Source organism: Zerene cesonia, chromosome 19, assembly GCF_012273895.1.
Source record: "Zerene cesonia ecotype Mississippi chromosome 19, Zerene_cesonia_1.1, whole genome shotgun sequence".
Taxonomy (NCBI): Eukaryota; Metazoa; Arthropoda; class Insecta; order Lepidoptera; family Pieridae; genus Zerene; species Zerene cesonia.
Window position 1 is genome coordinate 2,097,899 of NC_052120.1, and position 21,938 is coordinate 2,119,836.

General features: G+C 33.4%; 2 protein-coding genes across 3 annotated transcripts in view; both read right to left on the minus strand.

Annotated features, from left to right (window-relative positions):
• The window catches only part of LOC119834557 (equilibrative nucleoside transporter 3), a 15,751-nt gene extending 9,804 nt beyond the window's left edge, over positions 1 to 5,947 (minus strand). Inside the window, exons 1-3 of the mRNA XM_038358954.1 lie at positions 5,491 to 5,947; positions 3,419 to 3,573; positions 2,245 to 2,390 (exon numbers count right to left, since the gene is read on the minus strand). Coding sequence (XP_038214882.1) covers positions 2,245 to 2,390; positions 3,419 to 3,573; positions 5,491 to 5,718 — 529 coding nt within the window. The 5' untranslated portion in view covers positions 5,719 to 5,947. The remainder of the gene's footprint in view (positions 1 to 2,244; positions 2,391 to 3,418; positions 3,574 to 5,490) is intronic.
• A 1,029-nt stretch (positions 5,948 to 6,976) lies between these two features.
• Positions 6,977 to 21,938, minus strand: part of LOC119834710 (protein bark beetle) — a 30,582-nt gene continuing 15,620 nt past the window's right edge. Inside the window, exons 3-16 of one of the 2 annotated variants that reach the window (XM_038359173.1) lie at positions 15,350 to 21,564; positions 14,938 to 15,149; positions 14,486 to 14,621; positions 13,819 to 14,038; positions 13,219 to 13,344; positions 12,403 to 12,432; positions 11,832 to 12,093; positions 10,782 to 10,983; positions 10,129 to 10,261; positions 9,544 to 9,664; positions 8,936 to 9,203; positions 8,394 to 8,622; positions 7,979 to 8,100; positions 6,977 to 7,805 (exon numbers count right to left, since the gene is read on the minus strand). In XM_038359173.1, coding sequence (XP_038215101.1) covers positions 7,573 to 7,805; positions 7,979 to 8,100; positions 8,394 to 8,622; positions 8,936 to 9,203; positions 9,544 to 9,664; positions 10,129 to 10,261; positions 10,782 to 10,983; positions 11,832 to 12,093; positions 12,403 to 12,432; positions 13,219 to 13,344; positions 13,819 to 14,038; positions 14,486 to 14,621; positions 14,938 to 15,149; positions 15,350 to 21,564 — 8,509 coding nt within the window. In that variant the 3' untranslated portion in view covers positions 6,977 to 7,572. The remainder of the gene's footprint in view (positions 7,806 to 7,978; positions 8,101 to 8,393; positions 8,623 to 8,935; positions 9,204 to 9,543; positions 9,665 to 10,128; positions 10,262 to 10,781; positions 10,984 to 11,831; positions 12,094 to 12,402; positions 12,433 to 13,218; positions 13,345 to 13,818; positions 14,039 to 14,485; positions 14,622 to 14,937; positions 15,150 to 15,349; positions 21,565 to 21,938) is intronic. The other variant, XM_038359174.1, reaches the window with a different exon arrangement.

The following is a 21,938-nucleotide window of genomic DNA, read 5'->3' on the forward strand; positions in this document are numbered from 1 at the left end:
TCTAATATTAATTTTTCAAATATTTTGCTTATACTCGGAAGTATTGAAACTGGTCTATAATTCGATCGATCATTTTTATTTATCTTTTCCTTCCCCTTCCCAGTCCTTTCCTTTATTCCTCTCGCCAATCCTTTCTTAATCCCTTTCCAATTTAAGTCGGCAATCCATTTGTAGAGGCGTAAGGTCTGCGATGGACCTTATGCCTCTCCAAATATTCATGGGCGCTGGTAACGCTTACCATCAGGCGTCCCATCAGCCCCATTGCCGACTGTGTAATAAAAAAAGAAAAAAAAAATTATAGCTTTTCTCCTTTATCGCATATCAAAAATTTTACTTTTAAAATTAATCGATTCGACTATTTAAATAGCGTAATATATATATAAAATATCATTAAAAACTCATTAGTAAATCTTAGCATTGTTGAAATTATTCAATTGTATAATCGTTATTAAATAAATAAACATATCAATTAGTAATTTATTCTTTACTTTTTGTTGTTAACCCAACATCAGAAAATCTTTAAACTAATAAACTTTGGAATCAGCAGATGATGTAATTTAGACTAAATGCAACTAAAACTGAATTATATTTGGCGAATAAAAATCGGACAGCTTCGCATACAAAATAACACCATAATTTATTTGCCGTTAAAGTAACCAGCTTTAATAAAATTAATAATAAAATAACCTCAACGCAGGCGCAAGATATTTGGCGCAACAAAAATGTTGTTTTTTAGCAAAGGACGATGACCTTAATATGCGATTACAAATTCCTACTTTGACCTTTAAAATCTCGTTATCTCGTTTAAAAATCAAAAGGGTTCCATTTGAATTTCGCAGGTATCTGAGACTTGTATTAATTAGCTTTCCACATTGTCTAAAACTTAAGCAGCACTAATATTAAGAAGAACTTTGAAACTTTGGTATATTTTAATGTTTGTAACCGTTTTATACAAAAACTACTGAAACGATTTAAAAAACTGTTACACCAATTAGCAAGCTACATCTTCACTGTGTGACATAGGCTACATTTGTACCACGGGCGAAGCCAATGCGAACAGCTAGTTAATTAATACTTTAATTTTACACGAAAACCACGCTATCCACAGGCGAGAACAGAATAAAATTGGCGCAGTCGTTTTTGAGTTTATCGCGAACAGACAGAGAGACGCGGCGGAGGACCTTGATTTATAATGTGTAGTGAGTGATATCAATTTATAAGGAGTGAATATGAATAATATATAATAAAAGGAAATAAAACAGAACAAATTGTTACTACCAGTAACGAATGTCAACATCATAAAAATACACAAAAAATCATAAATCAACTATTTAATATGAAGTTAGGTTATTTAAAGATGCGAAATCAAAAAAGGGAATATTTTCCTTACAAAAACAATACTCAAGAAGGTGAAAAGTGGCAACAACAGGTTCAATATCCGCACATTGCGTTATTTATTTCAGAAATGACCACATGTCATTGGTATGGTGTTCAGACGAAATTGACCTAGATAAACGTGCATGTACAAACATTTTGCCGTGTCGATAACTTTGATTTAAAAGTAGTTACTAAATAATTACTAGACCGTCCATAAAAGGGAGTGTTATATTTTCAGGTTTCATGTGTGTATATTTAACCAGATCTACTTAATAATACATATTTGGATATATATAAAAGTATATCTTCCTTGCTATTGTTTTAGTTAATGAAATGATGAGTTTCGTACTTAAATTTCGTTTTACATATACATATTATCATATTTTAAAATACTTAAATAAATAAAGCAACCAAAATGGATTATCAAACGTTAGTGATTACTGATTACATATAGTTCCTCGTTTGTATATTATTAAAGAGAAAAACAAGTAGTCGCCAGCTTCCCAGAGATGAAGCTTTTAAAAACCAAATATTTCCTATATACAATATATTTAGGAATACATAGAAATGAACATTACTTGTATCTGGAAGCTTTCACAGATTATATTTAAAAAATTCTAATTATACTAAACGCATTGAACTTATAACGGACAAGCGGTCCGCCCCGGCTTCGCCCGTGGTACATATATAGCCTATAGCCTTCCTCAATAAATGGGCTATATAACACTGAAAGAATTTTTCAAATCGGACCAGTAGTTCCTGAGATTTGTGCGTTCAAACAATCAAACAAACAAACTCTTCAAATTATTAATATTAGTACAGATTTGAAGCTCGTTAAAAACTAAAATTATTGAACAGTTAACTTACCAGTCATTATAACAACGGTGACCATGGTAACAATAAAGAAAGTATTCTGCCATTCATCAGTGTCCACCATCACCAGTGATGTGGTCACGATGAAGCAGAGGGTGATGACCGTTAGGGAACCGATCAAACGACTCCTTACGGAAACCCTGGAATGAAGCAATAAAGATCGGACATACGTTACACGACCTGACGTAGACCAGATTTCTTTTGAACCTTTTTACTTTAATATACTGGTCATTTTCTTTAGACATATACTCGATAATTGTTGTCTATATAATAATTGTAATACGTGTGTGTATGTGACATATTTTAATTTAATAAAAATATTGTCGTTTTAATTACAGAATATGCAACTTCGAGCAAGCATGATACTAAGAGGCCACACCTGCAATGACAAAAAAAAACTTTTTTTATTGTATCAGCTTAGGTATAATTTAAATTTGTGGGCGCTTAAGTGAATCATCTAGTTATATAAATTATTATACTGTGACACAAAAAATTAACTTATGAGCGAAGGACATCGTCTGAAATTAAGTGACGCATTTGAGATTTCTGAGCTTCTCCCACATTTTGGTGAGATTTTATGAGATTGGCTCGACCTCCCCAGTACATAATCACACGTGAGTTTTTTCAAACTTAATGAAATTGACTAACTGTTTGTATTATTTCCTTTATCCGATTTCCTTTATTACAGCGATCTTGAAATATACAGATTGAAACCGATCACATGTTACACTTTTTGGATGGAAAAAAAGTGAAACTTAGATGTGCCTTAAGCCTTAAATACTTCACGTAATAATTGAATAGATACCCCCTTATTATAAAGGATTTAGCTCAAAATTTGTATACTACTAATATAAAACTGCGCCTAATAAATGCATAAATCTCGATTTTATCTCCGCTCATTTATTCATATAATTACATCCAACACGCTGGCCAGGTGTGAGTTGGATATATGATATTATATCATCGCACTTTTTAATTCTTGGACATGCCAGTTTACTCACGATGTTTTCCTTTTTTCTATTTGTTGTGGATAATGCGAATTTTCTATTTATTTCTTGCGCATATTTCTCGCCCGGTCTGGAACCTTCGACAACTTATTTAAATCCGAAGTCCTCACTGAGCCACACAGCTATTTTGAATCAACATGAAGATAAACAAAAATACTTACAAGTGTCCATACAGCGAATTGAGAATGAGGAACACCAAGTTAGGTATCGCAGTGGCCACGTTGAGGTACGATGTGAACTGCGCCTGGAACTGCGTCTTGCGCACGTACACGGTGAGATTGTGCGGCTCCACATCGCGAAATTTGTACATCCAGTACTGAAACAGGGATATCAGTCAGGATTGGGAGTGTAGCAATCTAATCTGGACTTTGTGAGCCGAGCAATAAGCTGTATAATCTATTGAGTCATAGTTATAACATTTTAGCAATGTCCCTGCCACCGAAAGCTAGTATGATTCATAATACAATTTGGTACTAAAAAATACTATAGTATTTGAAAATGCAGGGTATAATATAAAAATAACTATGAGGATAATGTACCTAATGCATAATTGAAAATATTTCAATGCAATATTTGAAAAAAAAAAGTTGCTGCCAAGTCATCAATTCATTCATTTTCTATTTCTATAATGAACCTTATTATAAAAAAGGTTTCTTAAAAAATAGAGACCTTAAACCAGTCTTAACCAACAAACTGGCAAGCCATTGTCACCCATTCCTTAAAAATATATTATTGTTATTGTTGTAAAATGTTGGTCCATATAATGATGTATTAAGATCAACATCATGCAATCATTGAATATTAAAAAAGTTCATTACATTATTCATAATTCATAATAAAATAATACAAGTAGGCAAGAATACTAATGTGCTTATTATTGTGTAGAATCATTGAAGTTTTTCTTTGAACACTAATCCCTTCTTTTTAATTCAAGGCATTAGCTTACCCCTAATTGAATTTAAATACATAAGTTTAAGAAAGCATTTAAAAGAAGTGTTGTTAAGGCCAACAGGCTAGCAGTAATCTGATCTTATTGTCACAAGTGTAAGAAGCCATAACATACTTAACTAAGAAATACAAAAGGAAAGGTTGCAATCTTGAAAGGGATTTCTTTGGCACTGAAACTATTAACTGTTTTACTATTAACTGATTTAGTTTTCAAGTTTATGACAATTATAAAACAACATTGACACACATTAACATCGGTTCCGAGAAAATCTTTTATATGATAACATTTGTATTGTAACAATTAACTTCCCATAATTTTAATCATGGTGCTATGATTTATATATTAGAGATTTATTACAACTACCTAATATAGGCAGATATTTTAATTTTCAAAGAAATAAGTGTAACTTCTTTTTATTTCATTAGTGTTATTTCAAAAAAGGCACCTCATTTTTATAAAAACAAGATTATATTATATACAAAGTAAATCAGGAACTGTAGACAATTAGGGAAATTGTGAACAGGTGTGTTGGGGAACAACTTCAAATAAATTCTCCTCTGCCATTTTTATTTACACATACAGCAGTTTATTCAATTAAATAAGGTTTAATGTTTTGCAATTTAAAAAAAGGAGTTGTTTCTAATCACCCCTTTTCACCATGCTTGATCCTATACTAATTTAAATTACATCAGAATCATTAAGATTTATCTCAAACTGAACTTACAATATAACTAGTACATGGTGACTATTTCCATGAAGATAAATATATTTTGTAGCCTAATAATATTGTCAACTTCAATTTATTTCATCACAATAGTACAGAAAAAGAAGTTACTGTTAAATAGTGGTCTCTTCATTTGTAATGTATGAGTATAACTCTGCAAATAATTTTTTTTAGCATAACTTGAAGTGAATTGCAACAAATAGGCATTAAAATTGAACTGTTTAACAGATTACTCTAATGATATATCCAAAATCAATACCAGTATTTTTATATGCTCATTCACTATTTTTAGGTTTTGGTGGAGCACAAACATTGAAATTATTAATCCAAATACAGGTCTCCTAATTAAAAATTATTGAACCACGTGCTGTTTAGTTTTTTTTGCTGTTTACTCATTTTATAACATACTTCGCATTTTAATATATTTGCAAAAAAAATTAGGACAGATTATTTTATAATTTACGATAATGATAAATAATTAAATCGTCATGCAATAAACCAACAAAGGTACACAAATTTAGCAATATTGCGTTTTGTCGATATAAATTTTAAATACTTACATCATTAGCTGTTATCAAGAAGTTCCAGGGAACAAGAGATGTTATTCCAAATAAGTAGAACAAAAAGTACACGATGCGATATTTATCCAAAGGATCATCTGTATTATCCAAAACTTTGGTAGAGCAGGAATCATTTACCAATTCTCTATCTTCTGAATAATCAACGTCCTCCTCATTTTCTACGGTCTCAATGCAATCGTCGTTATTAATCGATCCTGTATTATCCATTTTCGCCGAACAAAATTTATCTCTACACTTCAAATTTTAGTTTTCCGTAGGGACTATATTTGTTTACTATGCTGAGTGATCACTGCAGCATTTTATTATTGACTTAACACACAACAGAGCGCAGTGAATGCATTTCTTACACTAACAGAAGTCAGAATTCCACTAATATAAAAGGTGGCAATAGCATCGCGCAGAATACAAATTACAAAGCAACAGCAACTAGCAAGAACAAATCAACAATCAGTAAACAGGCAACAGCTGTATGTCATTTTATATTTGACAGCTGACATATAAATGGGTAATACAGATGTTACAAATTGACAGATAACACAAATAAATTGCAATACTTTGTGAAGACCAAATTGCAATACTTTGTGAAGAGCTGTGTAGATAAATCGGTCAGTCGGAAAAATAACTGAAATGTTTTATATTTCTACAGCGACAGCTTATTGGAATTTAATTTAGACTGGCTGGTACTGTAAGTACACAGGTACGCACACTGTATGATCATAACGTAAATACTCGTACGCGATTTACAAAAATCGGTCACTTGGTAATCGAATTCGCCACTCTAAGGCCTCCATAAATTTCGACTACGATCATATGTTGATATAGCAGCAATAGAAACATAGTTTTGGAAAATTACAACTGTAACTAACCTAGTTTGACAAGAGCCTGGAGACAGTCGGTATAGTGAAATCTTAGTAATGGATTTCCGTTTGACCCTTTTGGTACAGAATCTTAAAAATTTATTAATAGTAATATAGCACCTACTATGTTGAATGCTGTGGGATTCAATCGTTAAATTAAGTATATTATATTAAGTGTTTGATATATCAAGTTTGTATTATAATTTGCGTAGAGTAAATAATAAAAGAATATATATTAAAATCTTTTATTATATTTAACTACATTATATTTCATTTGTACAGGTAAAATTAAAGCGTTCTTAAATTTTAAAAAGAGCATAATAAAAATCAAGTAAAAACATTGTTATATAAAACGGTATCTACAAAGCGTGTGCCTTCCTGTTCAAGTTGATTATTAGCTTAGATATAGCTTCAGAACTTTAAAATTTAAACTAAGACAAATAAATCTTAATACGTACCTTTATTAATATAAATATAAAAATAATATATAACACACAATGGACGGACATTTTACAGCTAAAATAAAATACAACTAAACATGCAACAATAGTCATTACTAAACATAGAATTCTCTTTTATAATTATTTATGTATTTCTTTTTTTTTTCGTTTCCTTAGGCACCAGGCCTTCGGAAGTACATAATTATATTTAGCTTATTTCTATCCAGATGTAAAATTATAAAATAACGGTATTCGTGTAACTAATTCTAACTAAGAGATCGTGCATTTGTTGTAATGCGCAAAATTTTCAAAATACAATATTCTACTATATTTTATTACACAGTAATATAATATAACATTATATATCTATATGAATACTATGAAGTAAACAATGGTATACATAGATGTATTAAAAGTTTAATAACAAATACTTATTTGTATGATTAATATGTTGAATGTATGAAATATGCACAGTTGTTTATTTATAACTAATATATTTTCGTATGTATTTTTTATGTATAAAAATTAAAATAAATGCGTTATATTATAAGGCGACCTTATTCAGTCTTAAGTTTCTTTACACCTTAAATACACATAATGGTGATATTATATCAAATAACGAGCTATAAGCATAAAGTGTAAAAATATATTTATATTTACAATTAGCTTATTATAATTTATTTGTTTTTTTAATTGTGGTAATACTTAAATACATATAAAAAGAAACGAATATAATTTACGGTAGTTTATATTGAACTATCTATTCACATAGCAGTTTCCAAGGGCTGGCTATGAGATCGGTCGGCTTCGGTGATATGAATATCATTGTCATCGAAATCGAAATTAGTTTCGAGTATAGCTTCGGAGCGCGAACGCGAGTGAAGTTCGGGCGAGTAGTCGAAATCGTGTGAAGTTTGCGGGCTCGAGTCGTAGCTGCGATCGTAGTTATAGACTGGCGGTGGACTGGGTAAATCGTCTTCGTAGTACTTATCTGCTTCTAGAAAGTTATTTTTATATTATTTGTTTAGATTATCATTGGATTATAATCTGTCTCGTGAGATTATAAACTTTCGAAAAATTAATCCGTTAAAATCTTTACTTGAACCATTGAATTATATAATACAATATTAAACTCTATAATAATAAACAAAATTAATAATAATATTATACCAGGATCAGGGCGTTGTCCAAAAGTGGTAGTAGAGTGTTGTGGCGCTTCATCGGGAATGCGCGAGCGCAGCTCCATAAGGAATGAAAGTTTCGGTTGTGTTTCGTAGTTTGGAGCTCCATATCTGTAAAACGATGAGATAGAATTATAACATTTGATATATGCAAATATCTCATAATAATTTATGACAATTATTCAGGATACTTCAATTGCTATTTTTTTGCACTTTTATAAAAATGATAATTTTTATTAAATATTAATTGTAGTTCATCCCAAAGAGTAACTGAATGAAACTTAAAGAGACTTACGTAAAAAGAAATTTAGTTTTGAAGAGTTGACATATTGAATATAAAACATATAAGCTTCACCTCTCACATCAAAATTTATAATAAAAAAATGTATTTAAAAAGAAGGTACCCATATATCTTCCCGTCTCGCTCCAACTCGCGCTTCATAGCCAGCGGATCGTCAGTCTTGTCCCGCAGCGGGAGCGTGTCGGACGTGTAGTAGTGGTCGCGCTCGCTCTGCGGCGACACGGTGTCGTCCGGCGACAGCCCGCCCGGGTGGTGGATGATTGGTAACTCTTCTGTTGTCACTGTGTTCATAGATGGCGCTCCGCTCGCTGCGCCTGAGTTGTCGCGGTAACCTGGAAGATACAATTTTCGTTTATTTCTTATGTAACATTGTCTATAGTTAGGTAAAAATAATTATTCAAAGAATTGCTATTGCGATAATTAATTTATTAAACGACATTTTTATTATGAACTAGCTGTGCCCCGCGGTTTTACCCACGTAGTGCATGATGTTATAAAACTTAAAGCCTTTAAGATTTTTTTTTAAATCGGACCAGTAGTTCCTGAGATTAGCGCGTTCATCCAAACAAACTCTTCAGTTTTATAATATTAGTATAGATGATATATTAAACTGCCCAGATTATATAGAAACGTATTTCAACAAACCTTCGTTCCTATAGGCCAAATTGTATGGCCTATTGATGTTGACATTCTGAGGTACGCTATATTCAGGTGATGCAGGCTTCTTATTGAAAGTGCTATGTTTCAACTGTATTATGTTATTCGGATTGTGCGCTTCATAAATATCGAAGCTTTGTGTGTCTTCAAGCGACGAGTTAAATTGACTTTTCTCCATTGATTCCATGGAAGTGGTGGAGGCAAGCATCTTCTTATAGTCTGAGCCCTTTGTGAGCGTGTCTGTTGAGCGAGTACTCTGAAAAGAAACAACATTACTATTGAATATATATAAATTGATAGGTAATTTATATATACATTGTTTGACCTCGATGGACTCCTAAAGTAATTAACCGATTTTAATCAAATTTGCACACCACACACTATGTGCAGTTTCATTCAACTTTAAAGATATGGATAGTTTATATTATTTCAATTACTATTAATGACTACCCGGACGGAGCCGGGGCGTGCTGCTATTGTAATATATGTTATTAAGTTGATTTATGAATAAATCAAATCGCAATGAAAAAAAATTGGGCATTCTCAAATTTTCACATGAAATTTTTACTATAATAATTGAAACAATTTCTACTTACCATTTGAGCAAGTTTTCTCCTATAAGTATTGTCAGGGAAACCCCCATTAATACTCCCGATAGAACGCACCGAATGCAGAGATTGTCGAATCGAATTGCGCCGTTCTAGACGTTGAAGATGTCTGTAAAATATAAGAATGAAATATTTTACTTTTATATAATTAATTGATTGATTAGTAAAAAAGTAAAGTGTAAAAAATATTCGACCACGAAGCGGGATAATAGCTACTGGCTTGGCTTTTAGTCATACGGCCGCCATTTCTGCACTAGTTTGAAATCGTTTTATTTTATTTTGTACTAGCTTTTGCCCGCGGCTTCGCACGTGTTAAATTCGGAGTTATTTAATAGATGTTATTATACATATAAACTTTCCTCTTGAGTCACTCTATCTATTTAACTAAACCCCATCAAAATCCGTTGCGCAGCTTTAAAGATTTCACGATTACAGTTTTAAAGCATACATAAGGACATAGGGACAAAGAAAGTGATTTTTTATAGTATTTTAGTGATAAAGAATAAATCAAGAAATATTTAAAAAAATATATTTCTATAAAGATCTCATACAAGATGTTTTTAATAATTTTACCTGTGTTTAGACTTCGAATACCAGCAGATAAGTGCCAGGATGACCAGCAGTACAGCGGCCGCCAGCACACCAATGAAAGCGACGGCTAGTGCGTCACCTCGCCAGGAGAGCGGGTCAATGCTTATTTTTGGATCTGGTGGTATAGAATCGTCAAATTTTGTTATGCTTTCATTATGTGATACAATTTGGATAGGTTAAATTATCTCATAGAATACTACAACAATGTATAATAGTAAATAGTATCTGTATATTAGATGGGATTCGATTCCACCTCCGTAAACAAATTTTATTCAATTTTTAGGTTTCATCTACCCACGCCATTTATTAACATAAGTAAAGGACATATTAACCAATATCAAATATTATTTCAATGAATTAATTTGTCGACGCCTATTTTAAATTTAATTTTTTGCTATTACTTTTTTTATTCTTTAAATATTTTCCATAATATCAACCAATTTAATACTATCCAAGTAAAACTAGAAGACATGAACATATAATAATTATTATTTCATAGCGCTGAATGAAACTGAAAACTTGCCTTCTTCTATGAATGTAAAGTTAACATTTAATTTTGTATTTAAATTTGATAAAATAATAATTCACCCGACACGTGTATCATATATCTATAAAATGTCACACCAAAAACTGACCAATTTCACAAATGAACGCGTTCTTCTGATTGCAGTCGGTAATCTCGACGCTGGAGAAGGCGAAGGAAGTGCACTGCGTCACATAGTCGATATGGTTGACCCACACGCGGTCGCCATATTGGAACCATTGGTTCTGCCGCTGAATAAATTCGTATAGTGCCTCGTAGTTGCCGGACACGTAAGGCATGGAAGCGTTGTCTGACTGTGAAGTGGAAAAAAAATTAAAAAATGCTTGAAAGGCCCAATACAAAGTTTTCACATACATTGATAGTGCTATGTTCACTCTGGCATTGGCTAGTAGGTTATTAAAAGTACACATACTTATACGGTTCCATCCGGATGCTTGAGAGTTAAAGGCCGAATTCAATGTTTTGAAACAATATTTACTATGACATGGGGTAGAAGGTAGTATAACTAGGTGGTATGTGTACTTTTTAGTTATAATTATAAGTATAATTTACTAATATTATAAATGCGAAACTTTGTAATGTGTGTTTGTTGCTCTTTCACGCAATAACTACTGAACCGATTGCAATGGAATTTGGTATATAGACGGCTGGACAATATTCCTACGGGATACGGACTTACGCGAGTGAAACCGCAGAGCCCAGCTATTCTTATAAAAATGAACCCACACGCCTTGTTTTCGTACGGGTAGACATTTATCGTAATTGAAATAATGTAAAATATCCCTTGAGTGGGATCAAACTGCACACGGCGTGCAAATCATGCAAATATGATTAAAATCGTTTCAGTAGTTAAGGAGTCCATCGCGGTCACAACGTGACACGCAATTTATATATGTATTTGATTGTAACGGGCTAGTGCATAAATTCTTAATTGAATTTGCTATTTTTTATTTGTCTGTATGTTTGACACAAAAACAGCGATAATGAAGACTCGATTTAAATTTGAACCCACATTATTGTATATTTATTATTTAACCGATATTGCCCACATTTTACATTTATGTATCCCATTTCGCTCAGCCTTCCTAGACAATTTATACACATAATTTTCCCTCCAACCCCAAACCAAAAAATGACTCACCAAGCAAAACAACCTAGCCTCCTCATACGTCATCGGCGCCCCCACATACATATAGCAGGTACCAGCCACTGCATCCCACCCGGGGGGACACTTCCCCCCTCCCAGTACCGTCAAGTTGTTCATATAATACGGCCGATAGTCAACTTCTAGAAGTAACGGATTGTCGGATTGGTCTCGTATCCTGCCCGCGACAGCTAGGCTCTCATTGTAACTCCAATAGTTGTGTTTCGCGTCGATGCGTGTACGCCATAGGTCTAAGGCACTGTAATTTTTCGTTTTAGGTTAGCATTCAGATACTTATTGGAAATAAAAGTTGTGTTATTTTAGTATAATTAAACTTCAATTTAATGGAAAATCTCCAAGGTACATCGCTAAAACATGTCTTAATATGATAGATAGACCAGAGACAATACATGCTAAAATAATAATGTATTTTTAAAGTTTAATTACATTGTATTAATAACGATTCATATCATTACTGACTCTTATGTTTACATTGAAATATACACATCACTCTTTTACTTAGATCATATGATTAAATTTCCAAATTAAAATGATAACTACCACTCACCTCATAGCATTCGGGTTATAATCGAAAAAGCTAGTCCGGCCAGCCATGCAACAAAAACATGCATTTAATAATAATAATCTTAAAATTAAAAAACAATAAACCATTATATCTAAAGCGAAGCAATTCCGAAATTGACTCTGCAAATAGCCTACGTCTTTATTCAAATATTCATAAGCGTTGGTAGTGCTTACCATCAGGCGACCCACCAAGTTCTTTGCAGTCAATGACATAAAAAATCGGTTAGATGTTTGAGGTAATATTAAATATTTTCATGCACCACTTGAGAAATATTAAATAAGATAAATAATTATGTAATTTATTGAGTTTCACACACAAATCTATTAGTAAAATATGTATGTAGTTACTACCAAATGGCATTGGTATATTATTTTAATAATTCTGAAATCCTTGTCCGCAATTCATCCATTTTACCCAGTGCATTATTTTAACTTTCAAGTATTTTCCCAAACCAACATGCAAAATATCCTCTTATACATTTATGACAATCTTGATATTAGCAATTAAAAATATGTTTATACTAATAAAGAAAGTCCTCAGGTTTTTTATTAATTTATGAAACATAACGGTTTAAAGGTAGTATGAAGTTCGCGCGGGTCACCGGCATGCAAGACCAATAGCATTACGCGAATAATAACCAATAGCTAGTATTGTATATGACTACTGCTTTCGCATATAAGGTTTGGCTCCACCATTAAAGTATAATATAATCTATATTGTTATAGTACAAATTTGAACAAATTCATGTTAAATTTAGATATATCGTAAATAAAATATAATTTTAAAATAAGTACTTACATAGATCTATTAACAGTGATCATTTCATAATCATTGTCGGGGTTAAAGAATATATTGTCGACATAGTGCTGTCCCGCGGTTCCGGCTACAACTGTCGCGCGGCCTTCTCTATCTAGTGCGTAGTTCCTGGAATAAATTTACAAGTAGGTGATTAATATACTGTGGTCATCATTCATTGGTATAAACAAAACAATGTAAATGCCCTTAAAATAAACTTTTCATTGAGCTTTGTATTAAAAGTACATATTGTCTTAATTACCCCCTTAATGTCTTTACTCATTAATATGCTTCAAAAAGAAATTAGTCACGGAGTTACTTTAATGTCCAGAACAGTTGAACGAATTTTAATCATTTTGATTTGATTGGAATCGTCTTCACTTCACTCTTTAAACGCGATTTATTCATTATATTATTAACCCGACGTTTCAGTCTCCCCGTGACCACGCTCGCTGTAGTATTCGAAACGTCGGGTTAATAATATAATGAATAAATCGCGTTCAAAAACCGTTAAAAAGTCTTTAATTTCTAAATGTATAATACTCGCGTAAAATCAAACGTAAGAAAAATGTATCCCATACAAAATACAAAATAAACACTCACTTATAAAAACCATTATGCGACGTAGTCTGATAGATGGGCAGGCGCACTTTATCAAACCCGGAGACTTCCAAAATCCGCATGCCCGTGTTATCGTGCACATAGTTATGAGTGAAGTTAGATACGACTTGGCGCAGCACTATCACGTCCTTGAATTGTACTCTGTTCCGCGTGAAGTAGTTGCGGTAGATGGTTACCTCTTGGTAGGGCGACGATTGGCGACCTGAAAATAATAAATAAAAAATATAAGCTTTTGTAATTGACAAATGAAATTGAATATACCATTTTATTGTATTTAAGGATGGAATTGTAATAGTTTCATTTTTACATTGTACATCATTAAACAATATAATAAACACGAGAAAGTTTGTGAGGATGGATGTATGTGTATGTCTATGTTTGTTGCTCTTTCACGCAAAAACTACTGAACCGATTGCAATGAAATTTGGTACGTAGACAGCTGTATAACTGGAATAACATATAGGCAACTTTTTATCCCGATATTCCTACGGGATACGGACTAACGCGGGTGAAAACGCAGGGCGCAGCTAGTGGGCGGATCTATAGTCAGCTATATCAAGTTTCTTCGGTTCTATAAATGCATTTTAAAGCTTTTAAGGGTATGTTATCCCTTCTATTAATGTGTTTTCATAGTAGTAAGTGATTGTACCTTCCAGTTGTAGACACGGCAAATCATGATTCTTAAAGAAGAGATTATTGTGTATCCATCCTCGTAGGGAAGTTGCTGAGCCTCGTGAATCAGCTCTCACTAATAAACCACCGACGTTGTTTCGCACTAAATTGTTCTGGAATAATAGAAATAATTATAAATTACGCGTGTCCAAATTTACAAAAAGTTAAGGTATTTATTTCAACAGATTGGTGAAATTCATTGTATGGTATCAACCATACTCTTTGGTTCTTTGATATTATGCAGAGAGTGTGAATAATAAATAAATAAACAAATTTAGTCCAGTCATCTTATGATAAATTAAGCATTTTTTATACCAACATCTATTTTCGTCGTCATTTTAGGAGGAATAAATTAATAGCAAATGTAAGCTTCTACCTTCAACATGTATATTATGATAATATTATAATATTTCGTTAGGAGATACTCACTCTGAACACAAGTGTCTGAGTATTTTGTACGTCTACCCTCACAGCAGCTTGACACGTGGTAAAGTTTCCATACAATTTAAGGCAGTTATCATTAAATTCATTTCTTATAACAGCTACGAAAGGATTTACTTCGCCCACAGACTGATAACTAATGGCACCATCGCGGTTTTTGGTAAATACACTACTTGAAATGTTGTGTTGGACATCGCGATCTGAAAAGAGTTTATTAAATCGTGAATGGATGAATATAAGAGTTTCAAATAATAACAAATAAACAATCTTTACACATTATAACTAAGAAGCATTAATAAGAAAGCATGTACACCATGTTAACCATATGCTAATGTGTAATAAATGCAAATATAGTTTAAAATATAGTATAAGAATAAATTAATATATGTAATACACTTACTCAATCCAATAGCCGATATAGGTAACGTGACAATCTCAGCAATAAAACCATGCACCGACGAAGCACCATTTGCAAATAACTTCACGCTCAAACTAGCTCCATCCGTCCTGAATAATTTCTTCTCCTCAGGCGAACCATTCTCTAGATAGCCTATCTGAGGTGCCGTGATGTTATAAATATCTCCATCATAAAGCGTTATAGAGTCTCTTTTGCCATAACTCATAGTATGGTTGAATAAATTAAATTGTAACAACCTGAAACCAAACGGTTTCACTCTAAAGGTACTTTTAAATATTTTTACACAGTTTACTGGATTATTATCGTATTTGTAGTACAGAAGGACTCTTTCTTCCACCGTCACTACCTTTGAACTGTCACAGATGTCAATAAGAGAAAATAGATGGTATGGCAAGTTGAGATCCTTCAATGGAGTAAAACTAGATTCTTCCGATTCTCTTCCTTCACCGGTTAGAGATATCGCATTAACTCCCTCGCCAAGAATATCTATGACAGAGTTAAACATCATGTCGATAGTGTCCGTAGGTGAAACTATGTTAATGCCATGGTGAGCGCATTTTGTAATATTCACATTCTGGATATGAGGATTTCTAATGATACTCTGTATTGCTGGCGACTTCTCGTTGTGTAAAATGCCCGCTCCGACTATTTGAATGTTCCGCAGTGTACTTTCAACTTTTTTCATTGTTTCATGTGTGTGGTGATCGTGAATTCTATGTTCGTAAAGCGAATATTCAAATTCGGGATTCGCAAATCTTATCCCACCCCAATATTCAAGATTATCTTCTAGATTTCTGTTCCCGCAATGTATAAAAATAAAATCTGAATCCCACTTACATTCATGTCGGTGCCCATAAAGCTGTCCGTTTAATCTAATAGGACAGTCTTCATATCGGTTTTCAGTTCCAACACACTGTAAAGGTTCTGGCCAAGACCAAATCCTTGACAAAGAGTTACTATGATACTCAACTCTTCGATCATGAGCAAAAAATACATTTATAGGATCGAAACCTAATTCCCGACATACGACTTGAGCATTTCTCTCCGTAAATCGGCTGTCACACATGGGTACCCACTGTAATGTAGTTTTGTTATAGTATTCTAAAAAGCCTTCATTTTTCCTGTCATAGTTGTTATCAGTTATAGAACAATTTCTGCCCGTACATAGCCGAATTGAATCTTGGACAATTAGCGTTTCTAATTGACGTTGCTGACGATGTTTTACATAATCTGGTGAGTATTGTCCTATTTCTCTTTTTTCAATTCGATTTTCAACATCGCTTGGCGGGGTAATGGGTCTCATAAATATTGGCAATTGACTGTGACCGATGGCATTTAGAGTTCCCATTACTAATAATCCAACATTCGGAGCAAACTCTAAAATCACTCCTGGATTGATTGTAAGAGTAACATCTGGCATAACTGTTATATCAGATTTAATAACATATGGTGCTATGCGTCCATCCAAGGTAAGATCGGATGTCAAGCGACCGCCAAGCTCATTTATATCGACTATTGTTTGTGGGCTAAAGGTAACAGATACACTTGAGTCAAAGCTATCTTCTAATAAATAAGGTAAATATGTAGCGACTGCGTGGTTATTCCAATCATCAAAATCAAATATTTGATTTCTAATTTCACTTTCTTCTACACTACCCCACCAATTTTCTGTTACATCTAAAAGATTATTAATTTTAGCAGTTTTAATCCCAGCCACAAGAGTATATTTTAATGCATTGTTGCCAAACAAATTTCGAGAAACCTTCACTTTCTGAATACCCTTGAAACCTATAACATAAGTTGGGTCTGTATTTCTCTGAATCGCTCCCCTATTAATATTTGTTGAAAATTTATTATTTTTAACTTGATTATAAACAAAAACTGCATATACAAATCCCATAATTTCACTTTGACTGTCCATGTAAAATTGTACCATATATTGACCGTTATTTCGTTCGATAAAATTGCCATCTATCTTCATTTTCTTTTCCATTCCTCGAATTGATAATAACCCATATCGGCAAACATTGTCTGTAAAAATGTTTTTAGTTAGATTGACTTCCGCAAAATGTCCATCTATGACGACAGCAAAATTGTAATTGTTCCGCCAGGTATTATTATGCATGTAAACAGAATGTGTGAAGTTTTCATTATATTGCCAAACATACGGTAAGCTTATATCAAACCCTCCGAACATGTTTCTTTCAAAGGTATTATCTTGAAGAACGTAATGATACAAATTATTAGAGCTTCTTAAATCTCTAGCAAAATGATAAATTCCTCTTCCATTGTCTGTTATTAAGGAACCATTTATCATTAATGTGATTTCCGTAATATTACTTTCATGAATATCCCAAAAAGGTGTGTTGATATAAATAGCTTCTTCTTTATTATGAGCTATTTCACAGTTTGTTATTTTGATTGTCTCATTAGCTTTTCGAAGGAAATGATCACCGAGTTCATTTAAATACCGATTATAATACAAAGCCTTTACACCTTTCGTGTTTCCTTTAATTTTGGTATTAGTCACGTGAAGTGTAGGAACAGGTCCTTTAATAATTCTATTTCTGATATTTTGTAAAGGAGCAACAATTGTACTCACAACTAAAACCACTCCACCTAATGCATTTATACCACTATCATATTTAAGCACGACGCCAAAACTATTACTTGTAGTAGGAAAGGTAGATAGGTCACGATCTAGACACCATACAGTACTTCCTTCGTGAATATTTTGCGAGTCATAAATACAAATACTTTCCGTAGAGAAGTTATGAATCGGATTCAACAGCTGCAATCCTAGAACATAGCCTGGATTGCATTTGATATTATAGGTTTTTATAATTTTTTCGCCAAATTGTTTTGTAAATACTATGTGTCTTGTCTCCCCGTTTGTAAGAGAAATATCTGTTTGATATTCAGGTATCATAATTGGTCTATAACTCGATTCATCCATATTAAAACTGGGATCTAAAATAAACCATCCTGCTATTTCTCTCTGTTGAGGCCCAGTTAAATGCGGATTGTGAAAAATACCAGCTACTTTATTATTTTCAATGACGGAACTGTAAACTTTAAGACCAAGTTGCCTAAAGCTGATTCCACTTCCTTTATTATTACTAAACTCTGAATTTCTTACAGTATTAATAGCATCAGCACCATACAAATCTGAATACAGTATTCCTAATCCATCGTGATAATTATTGACGATCCTCACACTTTCTAAACCATGTCTTGCAAAGTCTATTTGAAGTGCTGGCTTAAACAAATTCGAAGAGTAATCGAGAAGACCCGCTTTCTCAATTGTTACATATTGCAAGTCTGCGCGTTCAGCAATAACACTAAATCGTACACCAGCCCAGCTAGTTTCGTAACAACGTATTCCAACATCGTTTTCGTGAGTACACGAATTCTCAAAGCTATCAACTGTTTCGGCTTTACATTTTGCTATATCATTATCGAATTCAGTACACTCTACATTAGACAAAATAATGTCTTCTGTAATACCAGCATTGGGTATTTCATTTGGTTCTAAGAACCAATCATCGGGGTTAAGTGCTAAGCCCAATTGATTACATACTAAGGCTGCATTAATAATATTCCATTTATAGTTGCATACGGTACCCCACTTGCCCTCTACGCGGACTTGTAATCTACCTTCGTATTGAGTTCTTCCACCTAAAAGTCTTATTGGTATAACCGGTTCCAAGTAACCCGGTGTGGTGGGGTCTATTTCTGGGTCCGTTTCATATATTGTATCATTACTCATAATAATCTCTTCTTTTAATGTAAAAGAAATATCATTTGGCCGTTTCCCTCTCGCGTCTAATTTTCCAGCTACCATCATTCCTATTGCCGGAGGAAATCTAAGAGTTACGCCAGATTGAAGAATTAATTTACCTCCAGGGCGAATATTTATATCTTTCACTACATCGTATTCCCCTTGTCGCAGTATTTCTATACCTTCCACTTCTCCACCTACGATATTTGACCCAGGAACATTAAATTGGGGCACATAGAGTGAATTATAATTTATTTGTGTTGCTCCAGGATTACTACTATGCAATAAATATGGCATATAAATAATTTTAGCTAAATTAAATCTATCTTTTCGGTGAAATAATCTGTTGTAGACTTTTTCTTCTTCGCCAAACCCAAGCCAGTTGTATGTACAATTAAGTATTTTGCTCTGGTCTTCTACATGAGATCCAATTTCATATTGTGCCTCTGGATTATTAATAATATTTCTGAATACGTCTATATTACTAGATGCTAAAACTATTGTTGCTGCGACCCTACTCCTTGGTGTTAATTGTGGAGTTCCATCTATAGATTCAAATTGTTCTCTTATTTTGTTATCTCGTAAATAATTTCTTGAAAATAATATATATTGAATATCACTATATGGAGATAGACCGAGATTCACAACAAAAGGTCCTCTATTACCAAAGAAATAATTATGTTGTATAAGGAATCTCGATGGTAGCTTTTCAAACTCTTCTATATATTTTCCGTCAACCCTATTTAATATTACGATTGCTCCATAATCTCCCTGTTCAAAATAATTGTATTCTATTCTACTCATTACATTAAGAGCTGGTTGAATTTTTATAGGTACACGTAAGTTTTGATAGAATCGATTGTGACCTATTTGTAGATTTAATAATTTTACGGGATCATTAAGTAACCAACATGTTGCAATATCGACTGTGCTTTCCACGCTTGAATTAAACCAATTTCCTGTTATATTTACCCAACTATCACCACAGAAATTTCCATGTAAAATACCTACATCTAAATTTTTGAATATTTCCGAATATTCAACGACAGTTGTTTGATTTGTAGGTATGTACTCTGTCTCTTGCGTTGTATTTATCCATACTGCTATACCATAACGTTGGTTCGAACTTATTATGCTTCTTGATATGTTTCTGTTACCCCCAGTAACAGTGACATTAATACCGTCACCCTGGTTGAAAGATATTCTGCTTTCAGTTATATTGATATCCCCAGCTCCATTTACTACTTGAAGACCCGCAACATGATTATTGTTAGAAATGGATGTACGATGTACGTGAATTTGTGATCTCAAATTTTCTATAACGACACCTCTGCCATTATTATCTGATATTATCGAATCTGTAACGTTCAAGTCATATGTCTTACTAATTCCTGAGGTTAACCTTATAAATCCGGTTATATCCGTTCTAGTGTCAGCGTGAAATCTTACATACATCCTACTTCTTGTAGACGTTATACTTTGCGGTCGTGTGTGGTTTCTTATATTAAAGGACATTAACAACTTATCGTCAGCAGTCAATCCATCGTAAATATATATGTGACCTGTATCATTTTTATTGGTTAAGATCTTTATAAAACTTAACGTTAGTACGTGATCGGGTCGCGTATAAAATTTCTGATGACAATCACGTTCCATGTTCGAATACCTTGATTGTTCCAAAGACATGACAATGGGAAATGTTTGACTAGGTGTTGATGCGAGGGTACACAAGTCGAATACTTCTGCTCGATCAAATCGCTCGTCGATGTTCATTTCGTGCACCACGTATTTGACCCCATCTCCGCCGTTGTCGTGAATCAGGCAATTCTCAATCCTCGTCATGCCGTACGTAGAATTTACATAAACACCGTAACCTCTATTGTTTTGTATTGTACAATTGTTAATAACTATGGGTGCATTGGGTGACGTCACGTTGATAGCATTAAAAGCGCAATTGGATATTTCGATATCGTCCATCACGGGGGGTACGCCAATAACGTCCAAAGCACTGGTTGCATTGTTATCTCTACCCAAGCCCGCGTTTTTGACTATTACGTGGGAAAGTCTCGACATCGAAGTAGGTACATAGAGTGTATTTTCCGCAGTGAGTATCCGTTCATAGACTGCGTGTTCAAAGCGTAGGCCTCGCCAGTGCACACCGTAATTTCTAAGTTCGTTGTCATCGTGATGAGGTAAGCATTGTATAGCGAGATCCGGGTGATAGTCGCATACCCCGGAGCCGAGTTGTCGTGACCGCCAATCACATTGGAAGAGATCGTATTCCGTGCCCTTACACTTGGGCTCTTCGAACAAAAGACGCGCGCGCCGGCCCGGCTGCCGGTCCATCCAATTGTAAAACGTTCCACCCATGAAGCCTAATTGTCTGCACGCTGTTTCCATGTCGTTAACGGTCCAACTGTAAAACAACAAAGCGAACATGACCTTTTTTATTCACACAATGTTAGTTTATTTTATTTATTCATTTATATCAGGAATACTATTTGTATGTTAGTAATTAGTTCTTCTGTAAACTTTATTAATATTCTTGATATAAATAAAGCATAAATTGTATTTTATATCGCGAGTGAAGAATATACCTACAAGTTTTTGAAATAAACGAAAGAGAGTATAATTATGAGTTTGTGGTCTATTAACTCTATTTACAAAGTATTCTCTCTTTACAAAGAATTTTTACGATTTATTTATTAATATTTACTTTGCCAAAAACATTTTAAATCCATTAGTAACGGGGTATGACATTAATATACTTGGTGGTTGGTATGTTTAAGG